This window comes from Aphelocoma coerulescens, chromosome 20, assembly GCF_041296385.1.
Source record: "Aphelocoma coerulescens isolate FSJ_1873_10779 chromosome 20, UR_Acoe_1.0, whole genome shotgun sequence".
In the NCBI taxonomy this organism is placed as follows: domain Eukaryota; kingdom Metazoa; phylum Chordata; class Aves; order Passeriformes; family Corvidae; genus Aphelocoma; species Aphelocoma coerulescens.
In genome coordinates this window covers 2,519,975-2,540,362 of record NC_091033.1, presented here as the reverse complement: position 1 = coordinate 2,540,362, position 20,388 = coordinate 2,519,975, and the positions used below count along the sequence as shown (strand labels likewise).

Sequence of the window (20,388 nt, the reverse complement as noted above, 5' to 3'; positions counted from 1 at the left end):
AGTATGGACAAACCAATCTGTGCTACTTGGAATCCTTTTCTGCCCATCAGGTTGAAACGAAATTTAATTCCTGATGCTGGCAACAGAGCAAGTGTTGTTCCTGTGAGAGTAGCTCTGTGCCACAGAGAGGATGTTCCCTAGAACAGGAGACTTTCTGTCTTTGCCCCCCCTGACACAGAAGTTCCTGATGGGGCTGTAAAGACTGAGCAGTACTGAGACACAAGAGAGCTGGGATGGAAGAGATTTCCCCCTCAGAGTCATATTCTTGGTGGATTTGGGTACAGAAGGCAATGCTAGTCTTACTGCTTTCAAACCTTGAGCTCTTCTTCAGAAACAGGAGAGAAAAGAAAAAAGTAATTTAAACAACTCCTAAGTTTGCTGCTTGCATATGATGTCAAAATCCAGAGCACTGGGTGTCATTTCCCTGCTGATGCTACAATCCACCTCTGCCTGTGTTGACCTGCAAACTCTTTTCAAGAATTCCTCTATTTTTCTTTTTCTTTCTTCCTGATGGCCTGTTGTTTTTCTCCTCCCCCCTTCAGCAAGTGGAATGCAGCAAGTTTATTAAACACACCGCTCCATTTTGGTTCATTTCACATCATCAGTTTCTGCTTTACAAAAGGAAAGTGAAAAAAAGAGACTTTTTGGCTCACCTTGATTCTTGCGACCTGTTTTTTTTCACAGTTGGATTTTTTCTTCCTTTTTAAGGGAATGACACATCATTTTGATCCTTACTGGCTCCTTCCTGTGAATCCCAGAGTACTTCCTTCTCTGTGGAAAGAAGTAAAGTACTTTACTTTGACTATACATAAATCCACAGGATTCCAAATACCTACAAAACTATATTCATACTCTGTGTATTGAGTGACTACTGACAAAAGCAATGGGATAAAATTTTTCTTTAAAGAACACTATAAACATCAGGTGTATTGACAAGTACCATCAGGTGTATTTACAAATACAGTGTTTTGAAAATGGAATTTGGAGATGACCCCTATTAATGAATTTCAGCTGTAATCAATAACTAGCACTAGTTATTGCTAGTTACTGCTACAGGCTTTAAAATCCAGCCTGCACTGTGAAGCCACTGCTGTGTTTGTAGAATGACAGCAAACACACCAAAAGAAAGCACTACTTACAGAGAGGCTGTCCAGGGGCGGAGAGGAGAACCTGAAGACAGAAATCTTCCCCATGTGCTGGTGGGCTTCCTCTCTTCTCCTTTAGGTTGACAGGACAGGGGTGCAATCTCAAGATGTTGCTGATTTAAGCTGCCTGATTTGATTTTGTTTTACTGTGGCTGGCTGTCTTGAAATCATGTGTCTGTATCCTTGCTCAAATTTGTTCAACATTAGCACAGGATATGAGAGAGCTCTGGCTTATGGGAATGAGTCTCTCCCTAAGCAGCTACAGGATGAAACCAGTGTTAAGTAGGTATGTCCTGGAGACTAAACACTGAACTGGTCTTCAGTGAACAAAGTACTGAGTAACAGCATGACATCAAAAGGCCCTGAGAGAATAAATTGAAATTTTAATACAATTTATGCCCCACTTGACTTCCAACATGTATATCAAATTCTTCCAGGTCTTCTGTGCTAAAGGACATGTGAGTAACTTCAAAGCAGCTCTGGTTTTTGCTCTGGAAAACGCTGATGCTCATTTTCAACAACAGTGTCAAAAGCCTGAAAAATAATGATGGATTCAAAATGCCATTTGTTAGAACAAAACTCTTTAGATGTGGAGATGTTCTGTACCTGAGAAATCAGAGAAAGAAAATTAAAAACCTACTCAGCAGCCAAACAGCACAAAAACTACACATGTTCTCTGTTGTGAGTTACTCATTGTATTCACACTCTGTAGATTGCTGGCTTCAGTACTTCCATAGAAAATGAACATGAGAAAAAGTGGTAACATAAGAAAGAAATGAGACAAAGCAAGGCAAGATGCAGAGGAAACAGGAATTAATCAAGGAGAAAAGACTACTGAGTTCTGGCAATTTGCTGGGTGAAGGTACAGGGGGTTAAGGTGCATTTTCTTTTCCAAGCAGGCACTGCACTTGCACAAGGCAGGTAAGCAGGGAGCAAGCAGAGAGAGTCAACCTAGGAAAATGGATGCCAATACAAATCTCAAAAGAAAAAAAGAAAGCAACAGCTGGATATTCTGCATTCCTATTAGTTCCCTCCCTCCACATAAAATGTCACAAGTGTAATCAAACAAAACAAATAGGATAAAGAACATTTAGCCAGCAATGTTTCCAAAGTGACTGGAAACACCTGGGAGTCTTTGATAATGAGGAACTATATGGCTAGCTAAAAAGAAAAAGCCAAACCTACTGCTACATCCACCTTAATACCAGGGAATCTGCTGGATATTCTAACATACATTCTATGTTTATAGGATTAGTCTAGTCAATGCTCCAGAAACCTTGTACATTCAGTTATTTAAAAAAAACATAAAAGGAACAGTCAGAGGTGGTTCTTCAAAAGGATTAAACATCTAGCAAAAAATATTGCCAACTACCTTTTCATGCACCTGTGAGCATCACCAGTCCTCCCTCATGAAAGATTTCAATATTAAACAGTCCTGTTTTTAGAAGGGAACTTGGTGATAAAAACAGAGAATTTTATGAGCTGAATACCTTGTTATGGCTCAGAGTTGCCACGAGAAATAACTGCAATTTGCTTTTTAGTTCTAGGAACTCCAATTCTGTCTACGGCAGTGCTAAAGAATTGTGGAAAACTGTAGATTGACAGGCATAGCTGGAAGTCACCAAGTTTAACTTTCTGCTTCAAGCAGGGCTTATCTCAAAATTACATCACGTTGCTCAGGACATCATCCAGCCACATTCCAAAAGTCTCAAAGGATGCAGTCCCCACAACCTCTCCAGGTGCAGCCTCTGAGTTCTACCACTCTGTTGGTGAAGAAGTTTTTACCTTACACCCAGGTGGGGTTTTCTTGCTGCAGCTTGTGCCCCTTGCCTTTTGTTCCTTTTTCTGTTCCTCCACCTTGTGTGCCTCTGTCCTCTCTCTAGTATCTCCTCAGGTGGAAGACTGCTATTAGATGCTTCCTCCCCATCCTCCTCCTCCTCACCAGGCTGACCAAGCCCAGTTCCCCTGGCTTCATCTTGCTTACAGGGATACAAATGTCCAAAGAATCAAGAAGGTTTGTGATGTTAATACTGCCAGGACAGAAAACAGCAGATCTCCATTGAAGACAGTGCTTTGAACACACTGATCAGCAGATCAAACGTCTGCTCAAAGCTCTGCATTCCCCCAAGCAGGCCTGTCACGATCACTGGCTGTCAGTAAGCTCCAAAATTAGCTCCCCCAATCAAAATTTTCTCCTTGAGATCCTTGCTGAATATTCACATTCGTCAGCCTAGACAGCATTTGGCTGTCCTGAAAAAGCTGCTCAGGTTCCTGAACATATGCCATGTCCAGATGGTGACTCCAGGAGTGCTTGCTCTGCTGTGCAGGTAAATGTCCACTGAAACAATGCTAGTTCTTGTGGTAGAATCACAGGGAAAAAGCTGTCCAATTCCTCTCCTCTGTGACTGACAGAACCTTCCCAAAGGCAGTTCAGGCCCTTTTCCTCCAGAGCTTCTGCAGAAGCTCCTGCACTGAATTAGCACTGAGTTAGCACTGAAGGTGACCCGTGAGATCTCATCTCCAGTATTGGTTCTGGCAGTGTCTTGCAAACTCTGGCACTATTTTTGATTGGCTTTCTTTCAGAAGTCCTGAACAGGAAGCTTTCCAAAGAAGACTCAGCAGGAACCCACTGGGATCTGTGGGGGACACACTCAATTGTAACAATTATAAAATTTGTTTACTTGCTGTTAGCAAAGCTCAGCATTTCTTGCCAACATCTAAAAAGCTGCCACAGTAGTCATTCTACATTTACAGAGAGAACTTGGAACAGGTGTGGAAGAGAGGCACTGGAGGATGAACCCTGTGATCTGTACAATGATCACACAATGTGAAGTTGAGACACACTGGAGATGGTACAGAAATAACTTGTCAGCTGTGGGTGTTTCTTGAAGGAGCTGAAGTGGCTGCCCTGGGCACACTCCCACCTACAGTGCTATGTGACAACATATGATAGGGAGGGTCTTAGAGGCCAACTCTGGGCATGGTGAAAGAAATAAAATCTGGTGATCCCTGGCAGAGTATGGATACCCCAGTTCTTACCTCACTTTAGTATTAAAAAGATTCTCTCATCTAGCTGCAGGGGGTTGGCAGACACCACTGATTTAGTGGTATGGTGTAAGCAACATGCATAACAGCAATGTATTTTTGCTTTTAAACCACCAGGAGGAAGATTTGCCTGGGATTATTATTACTACTATTCATAATGTTAAACTGGAGATAAAAATTTACTTTCTGTAATTAACCTGGATTAAACAAATGTTTGAGTTGTCAGAGGTGTGTAAGAGCTGTTATGTGTCCTGTGGATATTTAAACTGACAGAACTAACTTTCAGTCACTTAAGATTCCTTTCCAACTTGTTTTTGTATATATATATATATATTTCCATATAAAGGATAGGAAATACTTGGTCTGGCCAGTTAATAATAGATTTCATGCATCACCTCTATGCTTGAGCCGAATTAGTTAGGTGCCAAGAGAGAGAGATCCCAGCACTGTCAAGTCTCTTCACCCCCTTTCAGGCTTTTGCTGCCTGAGCAACGTGTCAGTGTCATGAGTCTTGAGATAGACAGTTCAAAGCCTGCTTGGCTGTTTCTACAGCACATTTCAAGTAAAAAATGCCCAAAACTTCAAGAAAGTAGTGGAAAATCGGGTGTCCCTTCTGATAAAACCAGCAGCTGGGACACTGAGACTGTGCTGACACATGCAGGTGACCAAATGCTGCGTCTGAGCAGCCAAGAGAGGCCCCGTGGCCAGGGAGCAGCTACACCCCAGGTCCTGCTGAAAGACAGGGACTCCAAACACAGCTTCACCTGCCTGCATGTGCCAGGCAACAAAGCCTAACAAGTCTGGGACCAGCTAAAGGCCAAGAGCTGCTTTCATTCCCACTGAAGAGCACCTTCCAGGAAAAACATGATGTAAGTCCCACCACTGCGACCATGCCAGCTGCTCCTCATGTGTCGTTGTGTACATGATTTATCTCTAAATGTAAAAAACACACTCCCCCTCTTTTTCAGTTGCATCTTGTTTGCCACATCGCTTCCCTGATTTGCCTTGGTTCCTCCAAATTCCAATGTTCTGCTTCGTGCTCTCAGCTGCTCCCATCGACATTGTCACTGGAAAATAAATGAATTCTGCACCCCATGATCCCAGTTAGTAAGAGCTGCTCCAGGAGTTCAACTTCCTACCTTTTGCCCATCCTCATCATAAGATTATCTAAATTAATCTTCCACAGCTTGCTTATGAGAATGCCAGAGAAGGGAGTACAATTATGAAGATAAATCAGCAATCACAGATTGGAAGTACAGTCTTACTCGGCTAAAGAAACTGAATGCCTGAGTGGAATTGTAACTATTATCCAGGGGGAAGGGAACTTTGCATTCACTTTGAGAGCCTATGCAGGGATCATTCTTCACAGCAGAAGAAAATAGAAGGGTTGGTGCATGTGCCCCTATTACCAAGGGCTCAAGAGGACAACCAACAGCATCACAGCTATTATGATTACACCAATAATTTTAAGGGACATGGTAGTGGTCATGCTGTCCACAAGGGCAAAATCAGTATAATGATGACAATGCAAAATGATAATGAGTATATAAATCCCAACTAACTATCCCCTAGCTGGGATGATAAAGTTGCCAATAACCCCAGTGGATTACCACAAGGCATCTTTACAAGATAGAAGCCTTCATCAACAGGATACACCACATTCTCCATGTACAAATTGGAGATAGCTGTTTGCATAGAAAGATCTGCTGAAATCATTCTTATTTTTCCTGACTGGATAAAATTTCATGTGAAACATTTCACTTTTATCCATATAATTTGTACTGCTAGTGAAGACTGCAAAGCAGCTCTTGTGGGGTGACAGCTGCTTCCAAACACAGACAGGCTGCACCTCTGCAGGTGACACAATACAGTGTAACAAATGCAGAGCCACAAAAGCAAATCTTCAGATCAGACTGTAATAATTGTAATAAAACTATATGGATAAGAGGTCAGCCAAATATTCTAAGGATCTACAGCGCTCGTTTCAGCATTCTGCTCTGTTGACAGGAGATTTATGTTCACAATTGCAAGGCTAAGAGAGCTCTGAGGCAGAATACTCAAATTTTCCCTTCAACTAATACACATTCTTGTCAGGAATGGAACATTTTACACTGTGATATTTTGTGGGTTGATGTAAAGATACCATTGTTACCTCAGTCTTATTTCAAGATTCTTATAATCATTGAACTGATAGTGAGTGGCCAAACCAGTTTCTCTTTTGCATGTGAATAAATGAGAGCTTTGCTAATGATTTACTGGTAGAGGTTTTTTATTTTTTCACTGAGGCTTCTTCAGTTCCAGACTGATCAACCCCGTTGCCACAAAATACATATCTTAAGGACAAGCAAGACCATGTTTGAAGAAATACTTAGTATTAAACAGATGACACTGTCCCCATTAATACCTTATTTTCAATGAAAACAGGCAGTGAACTGAGCAGGAAACCTCTGACCAAGAAGAAACTCTTCAAGCCCTGCTAAAAGCATTTCAAATAGAACACATCAAGAGGTGAGAACCTGAAGCTAGTGAGTGCTCCAGTGACAAGGAATAGTGAAACAGAAGGAAATCCCTCCCTAAAGAGGTCTGGATCATACAGTGAGGAAGCAGGACATCTTCACAACCGCACACTAAAGATAAGGATGCAGGCAAAACCAATTTCCTCACACAACATGCCTATAATGTTCTGACTACAGCCTTACCCCGTCACCCTCAAAACATCAAACTCCCCTTCTACCATCAACACTTCCCCTAGATGGAAGGGAAAAATACAACCCCACCATTCTCAACATCCTCACTGGTGACTTTTAAAAAGAGTCTGTGCAGCCCAGTCTATGCAGCACGGTTATCTGAAAGCAATACTCAGGTGACATCCTCTGAATAGGAAATCTCAATTCATCTATTAATTCTTACACAAAGTGCACACCAGCCCCTCAAATACCAATCCATGCACTTTGAGGACACCACTCATGACAGTCACTCAGCACACCAGAAAAATACACCATTTTTGAAAGAGCCACATGGATAAGAATAGCATAAAGAATAGCTGTTGTAAAAAGAGAGACCCTCTACTCATTGTATGCATTGCTCTCAAACACTATCCTAAAAACTGCATCAAAATAAATCCTCAAAGAAGTGATCACCTATGGCAGAACATCCTACCAAAGGATGGAAAGTCTTCTGCAGAGCCATCCCTGCCAGCCTTTAAGCTGGTTTCCAACCTTGCTAAGCTTATCTCAGAAGTAAGCCTTTTGTGCAGAAAATGAGAATAGAAAAAAACAAGTACAACTTGTCAAAACCTTCCCTTCCACCTTCCTGTAAGGACCTTCTACCCCAGACACCAGCACTCCCAGGTCTCATACGTGGGCTTTCCTGAGAAGTCATATCCAATACCTGGGCCTCCCACACTCCCACACTTGAGCTCAAATAACTACTGAGACCAGAGAAGTGGCATAGGGCACTGACACACACAAACACACCTCCCTGCTGCAGCTCTCACAAGGTAACCACTCAGTCTCTGACTGTCTGTCACTCCTGATCCTGGAGGGAGCCCTCCAGCCACAAACCTAGGAACAAAAATTTCTAACATTTCAAGACAGCAAAACACTGCTTCTGTGTCACACTATAACCTCCCATAGCCTCCACACTCTCCCCCACTCCACACCCCAGCTCTCTCTTTCTCAGCCTACACCTCCTCTAGTCATTTACACATGCCAGGAAACATTACTTCACTTTCTCTACAAAGACAAGTATCATATCATTTCTGCTTTCCTACAAATTAGCACTCCCTCGCTAAACCTGACAGCTCCATTTCCTGTCAAAGATGATCTGATACCGACTCACAACTCTGAGGGATTTTCCCCATTTGCAATCCAGTCTGAAACAAGCTGTCACCTTCAGGCCTGCCCTGAAGGTGGCTTGTGTGCCTGAAAGCTTTTCTTCTTTTCAAATGACACTGTTTGATCTAATGAAAGACATCACCTCTGCATATGTCCTATGGCATCATGGCACAACAACACTGCTGTTTTTATACAGTTTAAAAATCAAGACATATTTACAGTCCAAGTAAACTTTTATCAAAATAGCGAAACATGATTTTGAATCCCTAAAGACTTAAAGACACGCCATTCTTCCCAAACCATTATGACTGTGGAAACTGGAGAGCTATTTTGTGAGGCCACTGTGAAATTCTGATTATCAGCCTGAACTTTTTACAAGGTGTTACTATCCTCAATCAAAGGTTTGAAAATAGAACAGAAAGAGCTCATTGCCTTTAGAGAGTGAGATAAAGCTAGGAAGATGCAGAAAGTCTTCATGCTTAATAAGATAAAAACAGTTGCCACAATCATCAATCTTCCTTAACTAACCAGCCAGTCCCAACCTCCAACAGGAGGAGGAATTCCAGAGTGTGAGAAAACAAATATGGATCAAAACAACTTAACATTCTAATGTCTTCACTCTCAACTTTCTATTCACCATTATGACTGACTCTAATTGCCCTTGATAAGTATCCCACTTGATACAATTTCAACACTCTTCTGTTCATCTTTACCCTCCCAGAGTTGTGGTTTTTGTAGTAATTAAGACCCAAATCTTGAGAGATGTAAGAAGCCAGCAGACACACTCTTCTGTTCACTCCTAAAATTCACACCATGCACAGCTACAAACAAACTGATAATATTCTTTTCCCATTTAAGATAGAATACATGTTTAGAAAACATCTGAACGACTGTATGGGAGGTGAAAGTTCTACCAAGCAAATACTTTCTAGTTGAAAGCCTGTCAGTGTGTCTGCATCCAACTTATCCTTGCTGGGAAAGATGACCTGCACTCTTACCATCATGATTAGAATTTCCCAGGGTCCATGGCTCATCTGAGTCAAAGTGAGTGTCTCCTCCAATTCCCGGTCCAGGAAAGTATGCGTGAGCCAGGAATCCACCTTCTCCATCAAATGGAGAACTGTCTCCATGGAAACCAGAAGCAAAAAATATCATAATATCTGCCTCCTTTCTGTCATTTTTAATTTCATGGTAAGGAACCTCTTCAAAGGTAAGTGGTGTCACTCTCTGCCAAACATCAAAGGCCTGACGAATGGCCCTCCTTGTATCAATCTCGCCAACCTTGGGGGTGTAGTTGTGTACACTGTGGGAATGAGAAAGAAGGGATGTTTCAATTTGCAGAACACATTTGAGGCTTACCAATATATAGCCACACAGTTTCAACTTTCAAAGGGAATTTTTTTGCAGACACTACTCTGCGCATGCAAAGTTTTGCTGTTACAAAGAAAGTTACCAACAAAAATACCACGCTGATGTGAAGTCTACATTTATTAACAAGAATCTTCATAATGCTTTGGTTGATTTTGGATCACTTCCTAAAAACCTGACAACCTTTCAAATCTGGGTGTAGACAGCTGAGTAATTTTTTAAAAAAAGTAAATTATTTCAGATGTTGTCTGAAGTTATGCTAAGATGGAACCTACTACATAAAAAAAAAAACCTGACCACTAAAATTCATTTTGAGAAACAAACTTCTGGTAAACTACACAACCTTACTTATATGACCCGCTTCATTCTCTGAACTACTTAAAATATTTTAGAGCTCGTAAGAGTGATGGATCTGCCAGTTTTGTGCAGCCCAGTCCAAGACAGCTAAAGATACAGAGTTTGGGGACAGTAAGGGGCATTTAACTGCACATAAATTTCCCATAATTCTAAACTTTATCTTAAAAATGCTGTTCATGAGGTGTTTTGTGTGTGTGCATATAATAGCCTCATGATCTATTAAACTTGACCTAGGGAATATGAAAGATCTATGTCATGGGAACAATTTTCAGTCTTTAATGAAGCTGGCTCAATTTGATGCAAACACACTGTAACACATTCAGTGATGAATCAAGACACCCATCACTGGAATGCACACCACAAATACTGAAATTGGAAAGCTAAACAACTACTGGCTTGACAAAGGCAGCAGTGCAGCCATCTGCCAATCTGCTTCTCTTGCTTATGCATATGCTTAAGACATATTTTATTTATATGATTCCATACCATTTTTCCCTAAGGTCCAGAAAAGGTTAGAAGAAGGACCTGACTCTCAGCCCTTCGCACACAGAAGGTGTCCCTTTACAATTCGAGTTAAAGTAATAATTATTGGTGGAAGCTTTGAACTAGTCACCAGAACAGGTCCCTCCTCCCAGTCTCTGCAGTCCCTCACTGTTACTTGAAGCATCCTCCTCCTTTCTCAGAATTCTTGGCAGAAGCGACAGAATGCCCCAGTCCCTGACTCTCTTTCCCTTCACGCCATCATTTCCTACACATTCTGGCACTTTCCCCATGCTGGTCACCCACATTTCTACCTCTTCACTGCTGACTCTCTTTCTGTCTTAGTCTTACCCAGATCTTCTCCCTAATGCCTACATCTCTAAATTTCATTCCTTTGCAATTTCCTTTCCTGCTCCAAAAAATTTACAAGGCTGTAATTTCAGCTAGAGGGTGGGTTAATTTTATTTTGAAGTGACATTCTTATTGCCAGAAACCTCCACTGGCCATCTTTCAGCAATTGCCTTTCAAAAGCTCACGGCCTGACTCAGAACACTTCTCTGGGAAACTATTGCCCCTCTGCAACACTCTCTTGACACCTGTAGCTCACTTCAGTTGGCCTAACCTCAGCTGGTCTAAGCCTGGACAAAAGCAAGAGCTCTACTACAGGAGCAAAAGTAAAACCTCTGCAAAAATAAATGTTGCAAATCAGTAGAAGGAGAAAGCCTCTTGTCCCCAAACAGTGATGTTCCTTCTGCTCTGATGGTTTGTTGAAGGTGACACATGATCTCAAGGCTAGAGCCTTAGATTTCTAACAGAAGAAAAAGGGCCTTTTACTAAGATCTTTCTGCCAAAATTACACAACTGATAGCTGGGATTTAGGTGCCTTTACTGATCAGTTATTTCCTAATTGATAACAGACTCTTCAGTTAATCCAGTGCTCTGGAAGTATTCCCCTCCACCACATTCTGAGAATGAAAGCCTGGGCCAGACATCACAGGGAGGATCCAGTTTAAATTTAAAAGTACTTACAAATTCTGCATGCCAAACAAGTACAGACCATTTTTTTCCCCATCAAAAAGGGGGAGGGAGGGGGCTGTACCTGTAGGTTATGTGCTTCTGTCTCCACTTCTGGCCAGTGAGTGCATACCGTTTTTTCCTCCGGCTGTGACGTAGGTGGGGATGATCCGGGACTCCACACCGGGGCTTCTTCATCCACCTGCAAGTAAAGGAAAAAAAAAGCAAGCTACGCAAAGAGTTTGGAAAAGAGATTCCAAAGAACTCAGGAGGTGACTGGAAGTCCTCTGAGAGACGGACAGTGCTGACCCCAAGAAGGGTTCAGTCCTCCCTCTGTCAGGTTTATCCTCTTAGCGCAGGGCTGTATACCCCACCTCTGCTGGCAATCCACACACCTCAGCACACCAAAACCACTTCCTTTTTCCTTTTGGAAACAGATTCCAGATCAGGTAGCCCCTATGTTTGACAAGAGCTTAATGATGATAATGCCACAAGAGACCCAAATCAAAATTGCAGGTGGGTGTGCCCTGGGATCAAACTCAGCTATCACCTACTGGATCCACTCTCCATCTGGTAAAGTGCTCCTGTGCCACTGAAAAACAAATCCAGTTCATACCTCACTAGGTAAAACTGAACAAGAGCAAGCACAACCCTTCCAGGTAATAACTAAGGCTTTCACCTGGAATGACCAGAACAGATCCCTCCAGTCTCTGGGTCACACACCAAATTCCATTAGGTTCTCCCCATAATCCCTGACTCTTGATGTCACTCATGATGTAGGAAACTCTAGTCTCTATTGCCAAGCAAACTGGAAGAGCAAAGAATGCTGTCCCTTGCACAGGGATTCAGGCAATGTTGTCAGAGAAGTCCACTCTCCTTCCCTACCTCCTTACCTCCAGCCTTGACAGATCTTTTGTTTCTTTCTTGTAGCAGCTTGGGGGTGGTCAAACACTGGCAGAGGTTGCCCAGAGACGTGGCAGAATCTCCATCCTTGGAGAGGTCTTGGAGATATTCAAAACCCAACTGGAAATGATCCTGGGCAACCTGCTCTAGATGTCCCTGCTTTAGCAGAGGGTTGGAGTAGATGATCTCAAGACGTTCCTTCCAACCTCAATGATTCTCTGACAGAGAATCAAGGAGAAATAGACTGTTCCTCAAAATACACTTGCTCGTGTGGGCACACTCCAGAGAAGCAAAAGTGGCTTATGGAGAAACAAATCTGCCCATCGCTGCATGGGGCAGCTGGGGAAGAAGGAAATAAGGACAGAGACTGAGGAACTACAGGTACTGGTCTCCACAGGTCCCCAGTCACATCCTTTAAGATTTTGCAGTGCAGCCCAGGACAGGAGAGCAGAGCCCAGGAATAACACAAGCAGTCTCTGGCCACAGCCTCCCTAAGGCACTGCCTCAGCCACTGGAGTTCTTCAGGCATTTCATGCATTTGGCCCACTAACTCTGATGGCAAAGGCAACTGTCCAGTGTGACACAAAGCCCTTAAGAACACTTTGCAGGACATGCCACTGCCTCATTACACACAAGAAAAGCATTGTAGCCAGTCCTGGCCCACTTCTCACACAGGACACCAAATTCTCTCCCTCCTCCTCAGTAGGGTTTCTCCCACATCCTTGGCCACCCAGGGGCCAACTTTTGGCCTCCAAATGCAGACATTCCTCCACCAACTGTAGCCAGCCAATGGCAAGTAGTCCATGCTTGTGCCTGAACAATGTGTACCTTATTCTTTCATTAGCCCCAGACCTTCAGGAGAGTCTCCCATCACCAGCAGATGGTTTACAAGACTTTTTGCCAGGATATCTTTTAAATTTAAAGCAACTAGACAAACAAACACTGTGCCTCACCAGAACATTCTTTCAGAACACACACACCTGCTCCCAATTCAGGCAGCCACGCAGCCCTTTCCTGATTCCACTTCCTATATGTAACTCTGGTTGCTTATAAATTTCAGTGCAGTCATCTGTCATCATCTTCCCACCAAGAACAGAGCAAATGAGAGCTGTTATACACATTGCACTGTACCTGACAAGAACCCAAGCTGTGTATATAAAGGCAGCACAGATCTTCCCCACTTACATCACCTCACATTTATCAGCACTGTATATCTTTCAGAAATCCAGGCAACCTGTGGAAATTGGATCTGTCTTGCCTACACAACTGCTGCCACCTTCAAAGAAAAGCAGTACATCTAAGATTTGCTTTTAGATATATCAATTCAACCTGAACACACTGTGTTTTTCCAAGTGTCCTTTATTTGCGCTCTTTTGCATTGCTTCTAGCACTTTCCTAGCGAGACCTCACACTTACTGTCACCTCTATTCTCCCAGATACTTCCTGAGTTTTCAGGGTTTTTTTTTAATTCCACTCATATGTTATGATACAATGTTTTTATTATAACCTTACACAAGCCATAGTGTGAATCAGGTTTTCACCTCTTGAGCATCATGGGAACTCCAGTAGTCTGAACATCACCATCATCAGGCCCTGACTATAGTCAGAAAAAAGCCTTATGTTTTATCCTTACCAGTATCATCTAGAAGACAAAAATTTAACAGAGCAGTACTACCAAACCAGCCTACATGTGTAGAGAAGTCACTGGGGCTGTCCAGGGCAGTGCTGACACACCAGCAGGACCTCACACCTCAGCATCTGTTTCCTGTAAGAACACCTTGCCAAGTTCCCAACACTTGCCCTATGCCCAGCTGGCCACAGGAATTCACCCCCCCCACAGCTCAGTCCCCTGTTATCAAACCCAGAGCTGCACAGAGACCCCACAGAAACGGAATTCCCTCCAACAGTCAAATTCCCTGCCCCTTTGCCAGCTCCAGGTACAGGCACAGGGCATGGGGCTGTTCCAGAGGAAGCTGCAATACCAACACCTGCAGCTTCAAGGACTTCTTGAGCCAAAGCTTCCAAGGTAGAGCTGCTGAGAGACTTACACTGCCCCATGGCCCCTAACTCCTCTCTCAACCCCATTTCACTTAGGCCTGTCTGAACCCCCATATTCTACCACTGTTTGTTCCAGAGTTCAGCTACTGCCTGTCTGAAGCCAAGTAACAGAGCCCAGGTACCTGGTTGGATCTCAGCAGTACCCGAGCTGTCAACAGCCTGAGCTAATGTCAAACTGAGAATGTTTATCTGGACCAGAGTACAAATCCAGCCATCTCTCCTCTCAGTAGGGCAAGTCTGTGGCAAAATATCCACAAAGCTGTAGCTTGCTGCTGTTAACCATCTGTAGCTGAGCTTTATGACAGTCATTCTCTACTGAGCAGTTTGGATAACCCTCTCTGTGTTCCAGGGGAAATCATCACATCAGAAACAACAAAAGACAATTACTTGAAGCAAGATTCAGATGCTTATGGTTGCTTCCTCCCCTCCCTATTTTTTTAAATGGGAACACTGGATCATCAAAATTTATACTTGGCACTTTTGAGGTGCAGACTATTGCATTCCTCCAGCTGCTTGGCATGAGAAAACAGGCAATTTCCAAAAGCAGTGACATCCAGTTCTTGTCCAGACACAGCTGCTTTCCCCAGCTCAGGCTCCAAGCCCTTCACAAGACTCTCCTAAAGAGAGGAAGCTGTCACTCAATCCCCGACTCTTGAGCTGGTGGGAGTGGTATCTTTAAACAGTTCTGGCGCACCCCAAGGTGAGAGACCCGCACAACAGGCTCAAGACAAAGCACAACACACTTCCAATACAAGTAAGATCATTTCTCGGATCCCTCCAAGGCCATGTGATTGACCATAACAAAGACAAATCATCACTTCTGTTCAGCACTAGTGTGCCTTCTCTCCAGCATGCTCCAGGACTATATCCTTGCCCAGCTGCTCAGTTCAGCCCACCAGCTGCAGGCAGACACAAAATTTGCTGAGGCACCATCAGTTGCAGGGTCTGAGGAGGCCATTTTATATATTCTCCCTACTCTCTTTACAGGAAACTACATAGCCTCAAGACAGACCCTCTGCTGAATGGACTTCCACCCAACTTTCCTTTGGGGTACCAAAAAGCATCACCAGTGGTGGTGTTTCTTTCCATCTCCCACTAGCAGCACGTGCATGGTGGCTTCCACATGCTCAGGTACCAATCTTGGGGGAAAAAACAAGCTCAGGATTCGAGGGCATGTGGGAAAGGAGACGAGAAACTTTAGGCTTCCATAATAAGTGTAAATAGAATATGCAGAATTTGTTGCCTAACAAAGAAACCACAGAAAATAATAACTTTGCACAACTCTGATTCTTACAGTCACTTTAAAGAGACAGAACTTATGACACTGATGGACGTGACAGAAAAATTCATAACTGAAGTCTCAAAACTCATACCACAGACTGAAACAACAGCTTGGTAAATGCTTAAGTAATTCAAAGCCCTTGGAGGCAGCCTGCCTTGCCAGCTCTTTTCCTTCTGCTCAGCTTCCACAACCAGGTCTGAGGAAGTGACAGCCCAACACAGCCCAGGCAGATGCCCCTCCAGCTCAAACAACAGGCTCACAGCTAACAGCAATCTGGACCTCTTTTTCCATTCATGTAATTTCTAGGCAAATTCCACCCTGCCATACAACATATGGACCCACTGACTCAGGACAGATGGAGGCAGAGCAACCCAACATGCCTCCAAAGCACACCAGAGTCTGGTTGCAGCTGAGGTCTCAAGCTTTTGGAGACTTGAGGTTTCAGAAGAGGGAATCATCTGGGTTTTTCACTCATCAGCCTTTGGGTGTTCATGCACTGATCAACCCCTACCCATAAATACAAACTCACCAAAATGTGGGCAACACCTTCCTTTCCTTCAGAAAAACTTTTTCTTAGTAAAGCAGGTACTCCCACATGCAGTTTGCTCCTTTCCCCTGTCACCCACAAGGCAGCAGAAGCAGCTCCTTAACTTTCCAAACTAGCATCCCAGTATCACAGCCCCTTCTTTCCCCATCCCCTTCCAAATCATCAGCATCCCAAATTCAAGCTTCTGCACACCAAATGCACACATAGAGCCTTGCTCGATGGCTCTGCTTCAGCATTCACCTACAAACCATGTTATTAATGGCAAAGAGATCTCAGATGGAAAATTCCCACCTTTAAAAAGCATTTTGTTTTCAACGCATTTGAAAAGCAAACAGGATTTTCTCTGTCCCTCAATGGAGAACAAGGAGCTCTTCCTGTGAGCTAAAGGAGGGAATGTTATGTTCACTGGAGAGGTAGTCCCAGCCCAGGACGATCCCCTCCTGCCCAATTCACTAATTTCTTCTGTTTCTCCCTCTTCTTGCAGTGTGGACGGCATAAAACCAAACCCCTTTGTTCTTTACATTATTTGGTTACTTTGTGGCCCTTTTTTTTGTGCTGTGGTGTCCCTTTTGCCAGCAATGTGCCCTAAGAGGAGAGACTAAGAACCAGGCAGAGCATGCTCTGAAAAGGTCTGCTAATGTAGCAAGGGGCAGGGGCAACTAGGCAGGGCCTAAGCAAGTTCCACTGGGCTTCCTCTTTTTGCTCACCATGAGATGCTTTTTCCCCCATAAAGCCTTCTCTGCATTCTGCTTTAGCCAGCACATGCTCCCCAGACCAAGAGCAGATGGATCCAGCCATATACACAATACCCAAGTGACCAGACAAGGAGCCACTTCCACACCACCCTTTGCAGCCCACATTGATGAGAAGACTAAAGAACAAAGTCCCTCCAGCCCTGGTGATTTACACCAATTCTTCTGGGCTGCCAAAACTCTGATCACAAACAACAACACATGGTCAACATACAGCAGAGAACATCTAATGTCCAAAAAATGGCAACTATGGGCAGTTAAGTAGCCCTGACTATCATCATCAGACTACAATAACTCACTTCAGTTCAAACGATGGATCTCCACAAATAGCATCTATGGAGATACACAAATCCAATTAATTAAGAAATAGATTAGAAGCCATTTCTAGAGCCAGAATTTTAACCTAAATTCAGACGGAGATGGAAATAAATGAAACCCTTGATGTCCTCCGCTTTTAGAAGCTCACAGGATTCATGCTTTGATTGTGCACTAGCAATGGGGATCTGTGTCCAAAGAACAACAGTAACAAGAGCTTCTCCTCACACTCACAAAAAATACTGCTGACAAAAAGAAAAGTGGAATTGTCCACATGTTTTTGTTAGAGACACCTTTCAATAATCAAGACTTCTTTGATACAGTCAGTCAGGCAAATCTATCCCTTTTGAAGACTTCTTGCACCTGGAATAATTACCCAGGAAATATGACAATGCATTAAGAAAGACAAAGACAAAAGTAGCCTATATTAATCTTACTCAATAGTTGTCTGGTCCAAAACTCCTGTTACTGGGATTCCATAAAACTGTTGCATAGTGGCAACTGCAGACTGCACAGCTTTTCCCGACTGCAAGGCAGACATTTGGCTGTCAGAGGGAAGTAAGTAGCCGTAAGTTTTTAACCAACCCTGAAAAAGAAAGAAACAGATGGTAAGATGCCACAGTAAGTTTTCAACATAACAGTTCAGAACATTTCCTCAAAAGAAAAAGTGACAAACTAGCCCAAAAAATTCAGCCATCTCTCTTTTTTTTGGTTAGGTTTGGTAATATCAGCTGATTCCTAGGAAGGGCTGAAGACCCAGCTTAATATCACCTTTCCTGATGGGACAAGGCAGACCTACCAATCAAAAATGAACATTATCCCTACTGGGCAACTGGGGCAGACTTAGGTCTTGGGAGCACCAGAAATGCCCAAGAAGCTTTGTTCTTGTTCCAGGGACTTCCTGTGCACCCTGTCCCCTTGCCATCATGAAACTCCTCAGTCCCCAGAGCAGCAAGCTCCCAAGAGCCCACTGCCTACCACCCACTGCTGTCTCTGGACCATCATTCCAAGAAAACAGCTTAATAGCCCTGAGTTCAGCTTTGCACTTGCAATAAGCACAGGAGTAATTCTAAAAAACCTCAAATGAACCAAAACAAACAAATAAACAACAAAAAAACCCACGCTCAGAAACTTTGAAGACTCTGATTAGGTGGGTGTTTCCTCTACCAACAGCTAATACCAGCAAACTGTCAGAACAGGAAAACAGTCAACTCTCCTCAAGGAGTTCTGTCCCTTTTCCCTGCCTCCACCCTAAAACGCAGCCTTAGCTAAAACCACGTGTCAAACTTGTCAAAATGCTAAGGACAGCATTTTCAAAAACACACATTAATTCAGGATTTTTTTTCCTCTCCTGTTTTCCCCTCCCTCACTTTGATACAGGGAGAAACCAGAATATTAAGTAATAATAATAACAATAATAATAGAATAAAACCTTGTTTTCATAAACCTTTCCCCATAACTTTTCCTGCACACCCCCTAGTGCTTCGTTCTTCTGGTTGATTCAACACTTAGACCAGGATTAATATGAGACCAACATATATCCCATAAGCTTTTTCCCAATCCGTCTGACCCACAGGACAGTCCTCACCATGTAAGCACTGATAAATCATCTGCATGCACTGTTCTCCCACTGACAGCATGATCACTCTGGGAAAGGGGAGAGAAGAGGCTTGTCCTCCCTTAACATAACACAGCAGCAGGAAAGGGGCTCAAGTCAGGAGAAGCACAAGTGGGAGAACAATCCCTGTTTCTTTGTGGCAACAATAAGATTCCAGAAGCCATTAGGGAGAGAGAAAGGAGGCCTTGCTTCCAAAGCAGGAGAAAGAATCATAGAAGGATTGGAAGCCCATCTCATTCCACTCCCCTGCCATGGCCAGGCACACCTTCCACTATGGTCTACTTGGTTGCTCCAAGTTCCATCCAACGTGGCCTTGGACACTTCCAGGGATCCAGGGGCAGCCACAGGTTCTCTGGGCACCCTGTGCCAGGGTCTCACAGCCCTCACATTCCTTCCCAATATCCCATCCATCCCTGCCCTCTGGCAGTGGGAAGCCATTCCCCCTTGTCCTGTCCCGCCATGCCTTGTCCCAAGTCCCTCTCAAGCTCTCTTGAAGCCTCTTTAGGCACTGGAAGGGGCTCTGAGATCTCCCCAGAGCCTTCTCCAGGTGAACACCCCCAGCTCTCTCAACCTGGCTCAGAGCAGTGGAGTGCCAGCCCTCAGAGTATCTCTGTGGCCTCCTCTAGCCTTGTGCCAGCAGCTCCTCGTTGGCCTCGTGTTAGGAGCCCCAGAGCCACGGGCAGTGCTCCAGGTGGGGTAGGGAAGTGACAGGAGAGCACGGGCTGGGCACGCTGAAGTTCCCCAAAGGCGGGCACATACACTGTCACTAAACACGGACATTACCAATGGCTCCAGACAAAGCTAGGCTGCAAAACTGCTCCAAGACCATTTGCTACCCCTGCCTTGGCCTCTGACAAGCACAGCAATGCCGAAACACTTCATTATGACCAACATTAGCTGCCCTCGAGCAGCGAGGGCAGAGCACAGTAACCAAAATAGCTCGGAGTGGGGCTGGCCTCGCGTATCCCCCTTCCCTCCCGGCCGCACTCGGAGGCGGCAGTGGGAAAGGGGCATCACACGATGGCCACCGGGACACTCCGAGAAACTCCTCCCGGGGACTGATGCTCATGACCACACAGGAGGGGCACGGCTGCTTCTCCAGCCGGTCCCCAACTTGCTGAGGCGCGGCCGGAGGAGCTGTGCCCACACAACCGAGCTCAGCCCGGCCCTGCGGGAGATGATGGAAGGTTTCTGGCGGAGGAGGCGGAGGAACCGCTGCCCGCCCGGCTTTCCGGCCCACCCCGCGACACCCAGCGCACATCGCGGCCCCGGGACGCCGGTGGCAGCCGCGGCCCCGCCCGGCCCCGCTCGCGTACCTACCCGGCCGGTGCTGGTGTCGGCGGCGGCGCGGAGCAGCGCGCAGAGCAGCGGCAGCAGCGGCCCCGCCGCACCCAGCGCCCGGCGCGGGCAGCGCGCCATGGCCCCGGCGGGGCCCGGGCCCGGGTCGGCACCGGCGGGGCTCGGAGCGCTCCGGCCCCGGCGCCGCAGCTGCGGCTGCGCGGCTGCCCGGAAGGGGAAGGGGGAAGGGGGACGGGGAAAAAGGAAAGGGAAAGGGAAGGCGGGCAGCGGAATCCGCTGTTTCCTCTGCCGGTCGGCCCGGGGCTGCTCCGCGGGGAGCACCGCCGCGGGTCGTTGGGACCGGCCGGCGTGTTGCAAAGCGTGGAATAA

The 20,388-nt window shown here is 44.9% G+C and overlaps 1 protein-coding gene across 3 annotated transcripts in view; it reads right to left on the bottom strand.

Moving 5' to 3' along the window:
* The window catches only part of MMP24 (matrix metallopeptidase 24), a 46,931-nt gene extending 26,758 nt beyond the window's left edge, over positions 1-20,173 (bottom strand). Inside the window, exons 1-4 of one of the 3 annotated variants that reach the window (XM_069034600.1) lie at positions 20,041-20,173; positions 17,540-17,688; positions 11,331-11,447; positions 9,025-9,329 (exon numbers count right to left, since the gene is read on the bottom strand). In XM_069034600.1, coding sequence (XP_068890701.1) covers positions 9,025-9,329; positions 11,331-11,447; positions 17,540-17,688; positions 20,041-20,139 — 670 coding nt within the window. In that variant the 5' untranslated portion in view covers positions 20,140-20,173. Of the gene's footprint in view, positions 1-9,024; positions 9,330-11,330; positions 11,448-17,539; positions 17,689-20,036 lie in introns of all 3 variants that reach the window. The other 2 variants (XM_069034601.1, XM_069034602.1) reach the window with 2 other exon arrangements.
* Between the last annotated feature and the right edge of the window lie 215 nt (positions 20,174-20,388).